This window comes from Mustela putorius, unplaced genomic scaffold, assembly GCF_011764305.1.
Source record: "Mustela putorius furo isolate JIRA1106 unplaced genomic scaffold, ASM1176430v1.1 tig00003863_pilon_pilon_pilon, whole genome shotgun sequence".
Lineage (NCBI taxonomy): Eukaryota > Metazoa > Chordata > Mammalia > Carnivora > Mustelidae > Mustela > Mustela putorius.
The window spans coordinates 27,370,519-27,386,431 of NW_025422015.1; the positions used below are offsets into that span (position 1 = coordinate 27,370,519).

General features: G+C 43.6%; 1 protein-coding gene across 11 annotated transcripts in view; it reads right to left on the reverse strand.

Moving 5' to 3' along the window:
- Nucleotides 1-15,913, reverse strand: part of NCOA7 (nuclear receptor coactivator 7) — a 160,318-nt gene that overhangs the window by 3,555 nt on the left and 140,850 nt on the right. For 8 of the 11 annotated variants that reach the window (XM_004740133.3, XM_004740134.3, XM_004740132.3 and 5 more), the window contains 3 exons: nt 15,615-15,762; nt 6,970-7,095; nt 5,492-5,644 (listed from right to left, as the gene is read on the reverse strand). In XM_004740133.3, coding sequence (XP_004740190.1) covers nt 5,492-5,644; nt 6,970-7,095; nt 15,615-15,762 — 427 coding nt within the window. Of the gene's footprint in view, nt 1-5,491; nt 5,645-6,213; nt 6,401-6,969; nt 7,096-8,355; nt 9,567-15,614; nt 15,763-15,913 lie in introns of those variants that run through there. The other 3 variants (XR_006602357.1, XR_006602358.1, XM_004740141.3) reach the window with 3 other exon arrangements.

Consider the following 15,913-nt stretch of genomic DNA (forward strand, 5'->3'; position numbering starts at 1 on the left):
ATGCTTATTAAGATTGTGTCCTTGGGGCACCTGGGTGGATCAGTGGGTTAAGCCTCTCCCTTCAGCTCAGGTCATGATCTCAGGGTCCTGGGATCAAGCCCCACATTGGGCTCTCTGCTCAGTGGGGAGCCTGCTATCCTCTCTCTCTCTCTCTGCCTATTTGTGATCTCTGTCAAATAAATAAATAAAATCTTAAAAAAAAAAAAAGGATTGTGTCTTAACATGACTGATCTAACATCTCTTGGCTTAAGATGGCTTTTAAGAAAAAATAAAAATGCCATAAGACTATGGACTTTCAGGATGATTTAGTTGTATTTGAACCAGTAATTTTTCTGCTTTTTGTTTTGTTTTGTTTTGTTTTCTCACTGTCCTTGTTTCCTGTCTTCCTGCTCAGATCCTGACCAGTGCTTGCAAAGGGTAAGACTGGAAAGAGTGAACATATATATTTTGAAAACATCCCTAAGTGATTCCCATACACCTCCTACTTCAGGAACCCACTGGAGAAACACTGCCTTAAATGGAGGTTATCTGAAACATGTCGTAGCTTTTGAAAATTATTTTATTTTTTTAAAAGATTTATTTATTTAACAGACAGAGGTCACAAGTAGGCAAGGAGGCAGGCAGAGAAAGAGGGGGAAGCAGGCTCCATGCCGAGCAGAGAGCCCTATTCAAGGCTTGATCCCAAGACCCTGGGATCATGACCTGAGCCAAAGGCAGAGGCTTAACCCACTGGGCCACCCAGGCGCCCCTTTTGAAAATTATTTTAATTGGATTATCACCATGGTAGAATCTCTCTCTTCTTCACCAGTTACACTTAGTTTCTGGCAACTTGAAATACTAAAAATTAGGTAGGGGAAAAGTTTCTAAACTCTTTCTAACTAAGTTCTTCATACTTCCTGCTACTAAACCCTTCTCTACAGCTGCTAAGAACAAATAAAAACAAAACACTAACAAAAACATCAAAAATCCATTTCCTTCTCCTGGTGATCTTTCAGTAAAAAAACTAAAATACAACTGAGACAGGCATCTACTTTAAAAAGCATGTGCTTAAAACAGGACAGAAGGGCAATGGCCATAGGCAGACAGAAGTGGGTCCTTTCCTGGAATGAAAAGGAAAAGCTACCTTACTTTCACCCTCTCATGATTCTAAATATATTCTTTCTTAACTAAAAAACCTTCTTAGCAATCGTGGAAATCTATTTAAGGATTAGGGGCTGGATGATACTAAGGAATTACTGTTAATTTTCTTAGGTACACAGCATTGTGGTTATGTAAGAAAATGTCCACTTTCTCCTCTATTCATTTCTCTTTTTTTTTTTTTTAAAGATTTAATTTATTTATTTGACAGAGAGAGATCACAAGTAGACAGAGAGGTAGGCAGAGAGAGAGAGAGGAAAGCAGACTCCCCGCTGAGCAGAGAGCCCAATGTGGGACTCGATCCCAGGACCCTGGGATCATGACCTGAGCCGAAGGCAGCAGCTTAACCCACTGAGCCACCCAGGCACCCTATTCATTTATCTTGAAAGAAATTTTATGGTATGTATATAATGATATTGTTGAGTCTATACCATCAAAAATTTAATATATTAACAAAAACAGAACAAAGGAATCCATGGAGGAAAAAAAAGTTGAGACAGCCAGAAGTGGTAAAACCAAAACAAAACAAAAAAAGGTTCATATAATAAAACCTACAAATGTGTATTTGCTCTCCTCTTCTCTCTCAGCTTCTTTAGTGGAAAACCATTACATGAAGTAGTAATCTTTTTATTTTTTAAAATTTATTTGAATTCAATTTAATTAACATATAGCATATTCTTAGCTTCAGAGGTAGAATTTAATGATTCATCAGTTGCCTATAATACTCAGTGTTCATTCCATCAAGTGCCCTCCTTAATGCACAATTTATCATTGGGTTTTTAATATATATCAATGTAATATGTATAACAAAATTACCATAAAAATGGGAAAATGTAATTGAGCAATATCAAAGTAACATTTCAGTACCTTATCTGGAATTAAGTTAGTATAAATCAGACTCCATCCATTGCCTGATGATTGCTCTATTTTCCACAGTGCCTTGTGGTATAAGTTACTCCACAGTCTAAGTTGACTAAAATTGGGCCCTCCCTGCAGGGGTAGTTTCTTTGGCCAGTTTATGAAGTTTCTCCTAACTCTAGGAAGGCCCTCCTTAGCGATCTCTGTTCCTGGTTCTCTCTGCTCAACTAGAAGCTCCTCAGTTTAGCTTGTTGTCTTTATGCAGTTACCAGCCTCCTCTTAATTGTTTACCCCCAAACTGTCATCATTTTCTAGGGTTCTCTTTGGCTTGAACTTGTCCATACTCTTCTAAATAAAGTCCGTTCCTTTGGGGACAGCTTCAGAGCTCTATGTCCGTTTTTGTTTTGTTTTTGTTTTAAAGATATGCCGTGGACAGGGGCTAGGCCAGGGCAAGTTCAGCCACTGTGTCTGACAGGCCAGGGGGTGTGGCAGACAAGTACAGGCTCAGGGAGCCTGTGCAAGGGGTCTGGTGGGAGCCACAGTGGACAAGTCGATGAGTGCAGGGCTGGGGAAAGTCTGTGTGCTACGTCTGGAGAGGCTGTGGTGGATGAGCACAGAGCTGGGGCCAGCCTGAGGGCCGGGTATGGCGGGGCAGAGGCCAAGCTGGGTCAACAGATGGCTGGCCCGGTGGGTTGGAGCCACAGGGGAATGTGGAGTGAGCTGGTGGTACTAGCAAGGGAAATTGAGTGCACTAAAAATGGCACCCATCAGCACCAGGTTTGCAGTAAAAAAAACAAAAACCAGACCCCTGCTCTCAGGTATACTCTCTGAAACTAGTCAACTAGTCAACACATCTCCCTCACGTGCAGCCCAGGTGCTTCTCAAGCTATTGCCTCTGTGTTGAGACTCAGAGCAAGTGAGTCTGTGTGTGAGCCCTTCAACAATGCAATTTTCCCTTTCCTACAGCCCTCTTGCTCTCCCAAAAATCAGCCTCGTTTTCAAAATTAGCCTTTGTTTTCAAAGACTGTTGTTCTGGGAGCTTGCCTTTCTGGTACTGGTCCCATGGGCTGGTATGCCTAATGTGGGACTTGACCCCTCACTTCTCAGAGAGGAGGTGCATGTTTTGTGATCTCTCTCCCTCTTGTGGGTCACTAGGAGGATGGCGCGGAGTCCTGTCAAGACTGCTTTTCTGCCCCTCCTACCCATCTTGATGTGGCTTTTTTTTTTTTTGTCCCCACCCTACCCCACTCCCAGCCTCGTCCTATGTTATACAACATCTGTTCTGTTAGTCTGCAGGTCTTTTCAGAGAGAACTGTTGTACAGTTGTAACGTGGTGTGTTCATGGGAGGAGGTTAGCAGAGCTCTAAGTCTTACAATCTGCCTCTTCTCCTAGAGCGGGGAGCCAGGGGCTGGATAGTGGCTGCTTCCCTCAGAGGAACACTTTTACTTTATGAGGAGGGTGGCAGGCAGGGGTAGTAGCTCTTGGTCATAGAACTTCTGCTCTAAGAGCTTCGGCAAGGGCTTTTGATATTCCTTCATTCTACCATGCCTAAGGTAGAGCATATCCCCTACAAACAGAGGTTGGGTAGAAGAAAATAATCCTCCACCTCCAAGCCATACTTACTGGGAATTTAGCCTCTGAAACATAGGTCTTGGGTAGGGGGTAAGAAGTGCTTGGGACCTACTCTTTGAGGATATATCACAGCAGTTTCTTAGAGACTTGAAGTGACTGTTGTTTTTATAGTTTCTACCAGTTATGGTTGTTTCTCTGACTATTGATTCTGCAGAGCTCCCTTTGGTGCTGTTCTACATACATAATGCTTTTAAATTAGAATTTTACATAATTTGTTCCCAGATAAATTTACAGGTGTTATTCTACCCTGTTCTCAAACACAGCAAAGCCACATTCTTGCCTTGGGGGGTCACTTGGGTGCAGGTGAAATTGTGCTGCATTCCTGCTCTGTGCTGCCAACACATTCCCCAACAAACTTGGTATCTTTTGGTAAATTAGTAGAACTAATCTGTACTTATGATGAGGGTTTGTATGTGATAAAACCATCTAACCATAGCTCATATAAAACAACTCTAACATTTCACTAAATCCCTATGTAATTCCATTTTAAGCCTTTGTTGTTATTATTTAAAAATTTTTAACCTGACCGTACCCACTTGGATAATGTTTAAATAAAGTGTCATCAATCAAGAAGTAATAACAACAATGATAATAGGTAAACTACTCCTCACAATTCTTTATCTATAATAACACAGCAATAAAGTCACAGGAAAGATCAGAGTTGAGAAAGACAGTGCCTCCAGTACCCCCATCTCTCTGCTAATTTCTCCCAAGACAAATTATGATCGCAAATATCAACTTCCCTAAAATGCCCACAATCGTATAGCTTCAGAGCAAGCAATGCTTCATAGTGCCCCAAATACAACAGGCACTCATACACTTTCTCAACATATGAATAAGTGAAAAGCTGTTGAACAAAACCTGCTTCAATGCCAGAAAGAGAAAAGAATGACATCTACATCTTAAAAATGTAAAGAAAATTCTTCTTGCTATAGCAGAGACCAAACTGAAATGACTAAATCTTGAAAGATGTCTTCCTTTTGTGGAGCAAAAACCTGAGTGGGTAGTATATGAAAGAAAACCGCCCAGATTCCACTCACATCCATGCTGACAGAATACTAGTCTGGGTGCATGGGGCTAATATCTAGAATTCACCACTGCCTCCAAGACCAAGAGAAAGGGCGAGGAGCAATGGTACAGAATATCCCTTGTAACAGTTGGGTCCTTCAGGTGCCACACACTTCAGCCCTGACTTGCTCTCCATCTGGGCAAGCACGCAGGCAAGGTTTGTGGGCACTAGTTCAGCTACCTGTAAAGAGTTCTGGTATGGCACTGGAACTTTTTTCTGCACTATCTGCCAATCCAGACTTGACTTCTGTCCAGCTTTTCCAGCTTTAGGTTGCAGAATATCATTATTGCTTCCTACTATACGGCGAGCACAGGAAAAAAGAATTCCTTTATGTAACTGTATTTGGAAATACACTCCATTTTTTTCGATAGATACATCTGGAAGTATATTGGGGTGAGATGACATAATAATTGGGATTTACTTTAAAATACTTCAGCAAGGGACGCCTGGGTGGCTCAGTGGATTAAGCCTCTGCATTGGGCTCAGGTCATGCCCTTAGGGTCCTGGGATCGAGTCCTGCATCAGGCTCCGTACTCAGTGGGGAGCCTGCCTCCCCCCCTTCTCTTGCTCTCTCTCTGCCTACTTGTGACCTCTGTGTCAAATAAGTAAATAAAATCTTAAAAAAAAATACTTCACCAAAGAAAAACCAACAAAGACCTATGAAGTGTATGTGGCAAAGTCCTGCTAGCTATGAACTCTGGATGATGGCAAGTTCTTACACTGGCCTCTCTACTATTGTGTAAGTTTGAACATCGTCATCACAAAATGTTTTCTGTGAGATGAATAAGCCTCACCTGATTATCCATATCTTTGATGACCAACAGGACAGGACTGTCTAGGGATGCCGACTTCCGATAGAGAGTTTTCAAACTGGTCCCATGCTCTAATGTGCTGTATGTGAGTCTCCACGGATACCCCTGTACCCGTGCTGGAAGGCGTCGGGCCAGCTGCAAATCCAAAGATGGAGATGTAAATATACAATCTGTCCACAAATCTAATAAGCTTGTACCACTAAGCAAGTACCTGAGGCTCAAGCTCAAAATCACCCTTACTCACATGTTGCTCCTTTTTAATCTGACAAATATTTGTAACTATACCCCAGGAAAGAGAAGGGAAAAATCTCTTCCTTGATGTTGCTACCTTGGCAGGGATGCCAGTCAGAGCATACAGTCCCTCTTAGGGACTTGAATGAGGGGTCACAGGCAACTATACATCTGGAGATACAGCACCTAGCCTGATAGGAATTAGATACCTGATTTCCCTTTTACACTTCAACCTGACCTTCACCAAACAGTTCATGGTTCTCCATTTGTTCTTTCTAAATGCTCATAAGCTCAGAGCTGCTACCGACAACTCAGTGCAGCTTCCCACAGAAGTGAGAGCAAAGAACACAGGTGTTTTGTGCTAGTAGTCAAATGTAGTCTGTATTCACCTTGCTGTATCTTTCACTTACGTTAACATTTAGCTTAAACTTGGCTCCCATAAATACCAATAATGCATCTCTCTTCAAAAATACCAACAAAGGAGGCTATGAAGTACTGAAGTCTTCAGAATGCTTAACATCAGTTGTAATATCAGCATGAACCCCATTTCTGTAGCTGCTTGGTCAAATCTCTTGGCTTTCCTGAGCCTTCACAGATTCATTTGCAAATTGAGGGAGTTGAACTTGATTCTTTAAGGTCTCTGAAATTCAGGTTTCTAAGCTAACAGGAGAAATGCAAGAGATTCCTTACTACAGTTCAAATACAGCACATTACAGTATTTCATAAAACTAAAGTTGCAGGTTTTCAGAAAATATAAAGTGAACAAAGGAAATCACAGAAAAAGGAAAATTACTCCTAGTGGTTGGTAGTTTCCATACAGCTAGTAAAGTGTATTTGCTATATAACCTTTATTGATCCCTGTAAGTTAAAACTATTGGAACTCTGTAGTAATCACCAGGATAAATCTGAATCCTTTTTTAAGTGTTAGGGATATGCATTAGTACTACAGTAGGATAATCTAAAAATTGGTATTGAAGACAAGAATGGGTTTTCATTCGGACTTAGAAGATGGATACAGTTTCTGGCCAAGTCCCCAAACTCCCGAAGAGGTGACAGGGAGAGCTAATGTAACCTCTCAGATGCTGGTATTGGTTAGGCTGCTGGTGTTCTCCCCACCCCCCACCGTGAGAAGAGCAAGTGCAGGCAGGGATGGGAAATGCTTCTTTAAGGCCTAGGAACACCCCCCATCCCGCCCCACCCCGGGTCCTGAGTCCCCTGGGAGAGCCCACCTGCTCGATGTGCATGTTCTCCAGGAGTGCGCTGTGGGGCTGCAGGACCGGCAGAGCGGCCTCCTCATCATCCTCATAGTAACCGCAAGTGCTCTTCCTGCGCTTGGCCTCCTCAACGGTGATGATCTGAAATGCAGAGAAACCCCCAGACCTGATATAGCTGCTTTTCCTTCACCTGCTAAAAATGACCTCAAGCACACAAGTGCTTGTAACGGGTGGTTTTAGCAGTAGGACATAAACTGAACCGGGACTTTTGGAAAAGGGCTAATTTCAGCTACAATTTCTGAGCAAATGCAGAATTTAACACAGTGTAGCGGAGACACTAAGTGCGTACAAATTCAAGTCACAGGTTTTTCCACTTTTACTACCACTGCTGAGTGCTCATGGAGTGTGAATTATTATGCCTGATTCCACAGGTGACCTAGACCCCTGAAAAGCCCTAAATTACTCTCTTTTAGCCTGCATCTAAGTTTGAATTGTTAAGGAGCTAATAGCAATCATTCTGTAATCTTTTATAGATAGGGAAATTGAGAGATAAGGATAGTTTTTTAAAATCAAGACTCCTGTTTTCTCTCAAGGCTATGGCACAAAGCCACAAACCCTGATAGAAATAACAAATGGTAACATCCACCAGAAGCAGCAATACAAAGAAACACAAAGCTTTAGGCTAAGTTACAATTAGGTTACATTTCTTTATGTACAATTCAGAAACTATCAAAATAACCTTTCCTTCAAAACTGAGAAACTTGATTTTGTACACATTTATTATTTCATTGTAACTATGCTTATGAATGAACAAAGTCAATTTCAACTTAAAAATCTATTCTTTGTCCCCCTTAACATCTGGAGAAGTCACTAAATGATATAGTGACTAATTCATCAAAATACCTGGGTACTAGCGTCAGTGGACTTTTGCATTATAGAGAAAAGGCATTTATGTACATTTAATCAAAGTTGCCAGGTAACATGCCACTCAATTTGCAATATGTACAGTGACAGATATAAAGTACCTGCCACCCAGATTTACAGGTAAGGAAATTAACTAATATATTTTATTATCTTCTCATGGGGCTTTACCTAAAACCCTGTCAAAGAGTCACAGTCATAGGATTTTAAGTGTATTAAATAAAGCACATATTTTTATAGTGAATTCTACATTTAACAGAGGTACAAACAGGGCTGAATGAAAAAACTAAAATGTGGATTTTTTACTCCAAGGAGGAGGGACAAGCCACATCATATCCATCTCCCAAAACAAATAAAATACCTGCTTCGGTTGAAATGTCAGCACATCCTTTCTAATTAGGAGGCATTTGGAAACATACCCAGTGGCGGATCTTGGAGGAATCACCAGCACCTCATTAGCTCTCAAGGACTCCCACATACCTTCACAAAAGGCTCTTGGTCAGGTCTGGCACAATAGAAAATCTGAACGTCCAAGGGCAACCTTCGGATTCTCATCCTGAGTGGGGGAGAACCGTCTGCTTGCTAATGAGATAGAAGCAGCGTTTTCCTGGCTGCCCCACCACTGTTGCTGCCGGCCACGAGGAGCTACAATGGTTTGTGCTGCTTCTAGCTTCCTGCATAATTGAGTTTCTGTTTCCCTCAGGAGAGGGTTCAGCATTTCTGCAGGAACACACCCAAATTAGGATTTAGAGCAAACACACACTTCCTGTCAGGCATAGCTGTGAGGCAGTAAAATGACACTTTCACCTTTGAAACGGGTAAGTTTCCTAACTGAAACAAAACTCCATTGGTTTGTTTGTTTGTTTTTCTTTGTCTTCTTATATTTTTCTTCCTTATAGTCCTCTGGCTAAGCTAGCTCTTCAAGCCCTGCCTTTTTGGAGTTTTTTCCAGCACCTTCTCTAAAGCTAAATTTCCATTTTAAAACTTTATGGATGTTGCCAGCAACAGGTTTGAATCTTGAAGGAAGGATAAAAGGAGCCTTGACCTGAGGTAGTTTCATTATACTTAGGCCAATGGTATTTCACTTCAATACCATATCATGTTTGTTAGATATGAGGAACTTAAAAGAATGGGAGAACATCTGGTTTATATGAGGCTGAAAAAAATGTTACTTTAGGTTCAGTTTTTCAAAAGAGCTGGCAAAGGAACATTTACCCTTAGTGACTAATAAGCACGATCAGCCCTCCTCTGCTTTCTGGATTCGATGGCATAGGGGTTTGGGAAAAAAATGCGGATTACCATTGGATCGATTTTTAGCGATCTTTCTGTGACTCTTCCACATCAAAATGGTCTTTGGTACTGCTGAGGGGGTCAGGGGCTGTGGCATAGCTCATCCCAAGGGTCTGTTCTAATGAGAACTCTGCCAGATACTCAGTGACCAGACCCAGGTGAACTAGAACTTATGTTCAGTGCAAGAACCACGACACAACCTAGGGCAGAATCACTTGGATTTTGTGCCTGTGAGCATTCTCTCCTCAGCACCGACCCTTTGCAACAGATAGCATTTACCGGCTGCCTTCTCTATGATGCCATGTGCCAGCTAATTTGCCAGACCTGGGGACACAAAGCAGTCCTCAGTTTCAAGTGGGTGAGGAGACAGCAGAGAGGTTTTTTTTTTTTTTTTTAAGATTTATCTTAGAGAACATGATTGGGAGGAGCAGAGAAAGAGGGAGAAAACCCGAATCAGACTCCTTGCTGCGCACGGGGCTCAATGTCACAACCCCAAGATCACGACCTGAGCTGAAAAACCAAGAGTCTGATGCTCAACAAACTGCACCCCCCAAGTGTCTGAGAGACATTTATAAATAAATGAATGCCATTCCATGTAATACAAATGCTAATAGTAGCAACTCAAAGGTGGGAGGGGCCACCCAGAGAGTCTGGAGATGGCTAATTCACACAGAGGTGATGGGGCTTGGGTTTGAGAGCATAGGGTAGGGTGTGGGGAGATGTCCAGGTGGAGAGTACAGGAAGAAAACTGAGCTGTGTTCTTATGGTTCACTTGGCTTGTGAATAGAAAGCAAGAGAAGTTGAGATGAAGCTGGGGAAGCACAGAAGTGGCGAAAATAAAGAACAGTAATGCCATTAAGAAGCTTAGAACTTGGGGTGCCTGGGTGGCTCAGTGGTTTAAGCTGCTGCCTTCGGCTCAGGTCATGATCTCAGGGTGCTGGGATCGAGTCCCGCATCGGGCTCTCTGCTCAGCAGGGAGCCTGCTTCCCTCTCTCTCTCTCTTTGCCTGCCTCTCCATCTACTTGTGATTTCTCTCTGTCAAATAAATAAATAAAATCTTAAAAAAAAAAAAAAAAGAAGAAGAAGAAGCTTAGAACTTATTCTAGAGGCCACTTTTCCTAATACCTGGCTATTCTTCAAAATCATCTTTTTGGATGCTTTTAAAAACACAGATTTTGTTTTTAAAAAAGGAGCTTTTAAAAACACAGATTCTGATACTCCTCACTCAGACCTACTGAATTAACTAACATCTTTAGTGGTAAAGGTGTAGGTTTCAGTTAAAAAAAAAAAAAATTCACCAAGTGGTGATTCTGATGATTGGCCAGTGGGTGTGACGGCTCTAGGCGATGGGGAGGCACGGAGTGTCATAAGCATGGGAGTATATGTTCACAGGCGTTATTTCAGCAAGTAAAATAGCACAGAACATGTATAAGAGCCTTTTCTAAAAAAAGATTTTATTTATTTATTTATTCACTTATTTATTCATGAGAGACAGAGAGAAGAAGAGGCAGAGGGAGAAGCAGACTCCCCACTAAGCAGGGAGCCTGATGCAGGGCTCGATCCCAGGACCCTGGGACCATGACCTGAGCTGAAGGCAGAGGCTTTAACTCACTGAGCCACCCAGGCGCCCCAGTATGAATGCCTTTTACAAAAATAAAAAGCAAGACTCCCTACCCCTCACCCCCTAGATAACATCCTAAAATAAGTGAGGGAGAAAAAAGGAATTGAATAAAATGCACAAAAGTGTTAAGTGTGGTCACATTATTTTTAAATGTTCTGCATTGTGCTTTTCTGTAGTTTCTAAATTTTTCCACAATAAGCAGGTGTTACTTATATAAAATTAGGAAATAAAGCTTATTTAAAGAAATTCTGTACAGAAGAATAGGCTGGTGGTTGGGCTGGGATTAGAGGTGCCCTTGGAAGTCCAAGTGAAGGGTGCAGACGGGCTGACTGAGGCATGTTTGGTGGAGGGAAGTAGAGGTCCTGCACCATGGAGAATCACAGTAAGACTCTGACTAGATAATGAAGGAAAAGAATCTAGGATGGTAGCAAGTTTTCTAGCTTGGGACACCACTAATTAATATGGGAATATGTGAGAAGAGGCAAGTCTGTGGGCAAGAGTCTTTGTTTTGGACATGCTGAGGATCTGACACCTGCCAGCTTCTGGGGGAATGAAGGTGCCTCTTCCCCACCCACAGAGGAGGAGCGGTGCCCTCACAGTGGCTTGGCTTTACGGTAAAGCTAGTGTGCAGAGCTTGCTCCTGCATGGAGGGATCGTGGCCAGCATGCTTCTACTCACTGCACTTTTGGACTCTGTCATATGGCAAGCAAACAGAGATAAGGTGGCCTGACCAGTCCAGCCACCTGTTTCTCCAGTTGTCAGCGCAAGCACAAGGAGCTTAAAATAGGCCAATGAATTTCTTCCTCCTTCTCTATCCCTTCCTTTCTTCCTCCTCTTCCACTACAGATGTAGACAGTATTCTCTAGAAAAGAATCTGCCGGGACGCCTGGGTGGCTCAGTGGGTTAAGCCACTGCCTTCGTCTCAGGTCATGATCTCAGAGTCCTGGGATCGAGTCCCGCGTCGGGCTCTCTGCTTGGCAGGGAGCCTGCTTCCTCTTCTCTCTGTGCCTGCCTCTCTGCCTGCTTGTCATCTCTCTCTGTCAAATAAATAAATAAAATCTTAAAAAAAAAAAGAAAAGAAAAGAATCTGCCCTCCCTTTCCTTTTCAGCGGCTCAGCCCGAGAAGGCCTGGCCCACATCAGGTCATCTAGCAGAACTTTCTCTCCCTGCATACCTCTGTAGCTCCTTTTCCTCTGGTGCTGGTAAGTGTGGCCTCTCCTCCCACTGGGGTTGCCAAGAGCTGAGATTCAAGGATGGGATTAGAGCAGAGAGGCAGAATAGCCCTTAAAGACGGCTGCTTTGGCTCAAGATATTCAGGCCTTCATCAGGCGAGGATTCAGTCCCTAATGCAATCTACACCTTCCCTCTGGGCCTCCATACTAGAGCGAGAAGCCACCGTCTCAATAAGAAAATGCACACTTCCTGGCTTTGCTTCATCTGTGCACATACCTTATGGGGGCCTCTTGAACAGAGCAGATGAGGTGAGGACAGGACTTGATATTCCTGGGTGCCTTGGCCAGAATCCGTGTATCACATCACCTCTTCCACCAGGGCCTGTGGGGCAGCTATGAGCTCTAATGGAGCCGCTCGGGGGAAAGAAGTATGTGGCGGGGGCAGATGCGGGGGTCAGCAGCACCAAGCCACAAGAGTTGAGCTCAGCCAAGAAAGATGTAACAGATGACAAGGTGGTCAAGGACAAACTCCTAGGGAACAGCATGAGAAAAGGAACCAGCAAACTGACTGGGAAACACTGGCCAGAGACAGGAACAAAAACTGGAAAAAAAACACCCTAAATTGATAGATAAAGCCAAGGGAGGAAGAGCCGATAGGCTTAAATATCTTCAAAAAGGGTTTCAAGCAAGAAGCTTTGTGAACTGCGGGAGACATGGAAATAAGTAAACTGGTGTGCGGTCCACCAGACAGCTCTGAAGGACGAGCCGTGGGAGGACAGGACAGGGGACGGACTGAGAGCACCACAGCAGTGACAAAGGAGTCACTTGAAGGGTCCTTGAGGGAGGGTAGGAGTTTGCCGCAGGCAGCTGTGTGTGTGCCTGCCGCACATTCAGGCCACGAGGGAGTGACAAAAAAGAAGTGTCAGTCCTAGCACACATATAAAAGGACCCAGCGTTCCAGAAAGGATCAGACCCAAGGGGAAGGTTTATCACCCTTGCTCATCCCAAACTGGCAAGGTTCTGGCCTTGGAAGGATCCCACTGCCCACTCGAATGTAAAACCAGGATGGGAGTGCTGGAGAATATCACCGCTCACTGCAGCCTGGGGCCACGAGGAAAGTCCAGTGCCCTCAAAAGCAGACAGCCGCCCCATGATAGTCTTCTGTTAGCATTTTTCCTAGTGTCTGTAACTGCTGCTTCATACCTTCTCCATATTCCTCTAACCCCTCCTTCACCTCAAAGAAACCATTATTTGAAAAATGCCACGATTTACCACCACTGAAGCTGCATTTTTTGGTATACACTCTATCCTTTTCTACAACCCACACCCACCTAAGACCAATCCTATCCCTACCCCCACATTTCTGCCGATTCTCAGAGATCTGCTCTCCTGATCATTCCCTTCCTCCTGTCCGTATCTTCTGTAACTTTGACTTTGGCGTTCCCACTGACCTCATCCAAAAGGTTAAAGTCTCTCTCAGGAGCGGGAAAACATTCTCCACCTCACTTCCTCCAGCTTATCATCTCATTTCTACAAAACCAAATGTGAGTTGTTTCCCACCTCTATTAGTTCTACTTACGTATCTCCCACTCATTCTTTGAACCACTGGAATCTAAATTTTAAACTTACCACTTTAATGAAAATGCTTTTGTCAAAGTCACCAACTACTACCTCAGTTTTTATTTTTGTTTTTGAAAAAAAGATGCATGTATTTATTTATTTATTTGACAGAGAGAGAGATCACAAGTAGGCAGAGAGGCAGGCAGAGAGAGAGAGAGAGAGGAAAGCAGGCTCCCTGCCAAGCAGAGAGCCCGATGCGGGGCTCGATCCCAGGACCCCGAGATTATGACCTGAGCCAAAGGCAGAGGCTCAACCCTCTGAGCCACCCAGGCACCCACCACCTCAGTTTTAAACCCAGAAAACAGGGCGCCTGGGTGGCTCAGTGGGTTAAAGCCTCTGCCTTCGGCTCAGGTCATGATCCCAGGGTCCTGGGATCGAGCCCCGTGTCGGGCTCTCTGCTCAGCACAGAGCCTGCTTCCTCCTCTCTCTCTCTCTGTCTGCTTCTCAGCCTACTTGTGATCTCTGTCAAATAAAAAAATAAAAAAATAAAAAATAAACCCAGGAAACATACCTCAGCTCCTAGCGTCTGACTCCTCTGTAACATAAGTCATTCTGACTGTTACCTTCCTCTTGAAACATTCTCTTCCCTTGGCTTCTAAGACATGACTCTCCGTATATTTTACCTCCTTCCTGGCTTTTCCTTCTCAGTCACCTTTGTGGTCTTTACTGCCTTTGGCCCCTTAAATGCAGGTGTCCTTAATGGTTCTGCTCTGAACCCCGTTCCCTACCTACTGTATATACTCTTCCTATGATGACCTCATCTATACTCATAACTTCAACTTTGCTAAGGATTTCCAAAAGTGTATTTTCAGATCTTTCTCCTAAGTTTTATTTTCAGCTGTCTCTTGGAAATTCCAGACACCTCAAATTTAGATTAAACCCAGAATGCAGAACATTTTCTACTAAATCTAATACTCTTGCTATGCTCCTGTCTCAGTGAAGGGCAGGTACCACTACCCTCCAGTTTCCACTCTGAAAACCAAGAGATCAATCTTGACGTTTTCCTTAGTTTCCACATATAATAATTACTCACAAAATCCTGTATACTCCACCTTCTAATTATCTTTCAAAAGCACTCAATTTTCTCCATCCCCACTGCCACTCTCTCAGCAACCATTAGCTCTCAACAATGACGACTGAAAAGAGCCTCCTAATGGGTCTTCGAGACTCAAGTGTTGTCCAACTCCAATCCTTGAACATCTGCCATCAAGAAAGAGCTGTCTGAGATGCATATGCGTGTATAATTCTCCAGAGTCAAAAGGGTTCAATGCCTTCCATTACCTTTAGGAATATGCACAGGGTTCATAGGTCCTTTGTGATGAACCTCTGCTGGCTTCCCTTCCCTGCTTCGTTTCTCGCCCCTCCTTTAGCTTTGTACCCTACGGTCCAGCCACACTGACCTTCTCCTAGTTTATTAAATGTGCTACATGCTCTGTTTCTCCCCTGGGTCAGTCCTCTGCACAGACTTTCCTCTCTGTCCAGACCGTGTCCCATGTCCCATGCCACCCCAACTGCCCAAACCCCTCCTTCTGATCTTCGTTTCTAATCACTCCTCCTGGGCGGCTCTCCCTGATCCCCCGGCTCTATTCAGGGGCCTGGCTCCATGCTCCTGTAGCACTTGGCATTTCACCTACAATGGCAATTATCTCATTATACTCTAAGGATTCATCTATAGTAAATTCTGCTTATCTCATCCATTGTGCCCCTGATATGGGAAGAGCTTGGTAAATGCTCAAAAAAATTATGAAGGGCTTTCCAGGCGACATGAAGGAGCTTGAACTTCATCCTGTTCATAAAGGGGAGCCATCAGTAGTGTTTAAAAGGAAAAGCGAAATGACCCAGCAGTGTGGCATTTATCTGACACATAAAACTAGCTCAAACAGAGGAATAAAGCTTTTCCCCTGATCACTTCCAAAGTGCACAAGAAACCTAACTTCTTGCCAGCCAAGAAGTTCTTGGTGTCTAGACCCAAGAAAACTTCAATTACATACTGTAGCTTAAGGACCATGACGGTTCAGCTCCTCCTGAGTGCTCACCTCCCAGCTCTTGGTGGTTGGCTCACTGAAGAAGTTGTCAATCATGTTCAGTTCTTCCTTTTCCACCACCACGAAGCCTTGCTCTTTGGCATCTTTCCCATAGACGTCAGGAGACCACTGAACAAAGAACGTGTACAAGTGATCCACCCTGAAAAACATGTTTGTCATAGAAGTCAACACCAAATTCACTTTCCTGGCAGGCACAAGCAGGGACTTGAGCACTTAACAACCGTCTCTTCCCTCCTTGGCAAATCCATTGTACTAACTGGGAAAGGTCCCACTGGGAAGATCGTCTCTAC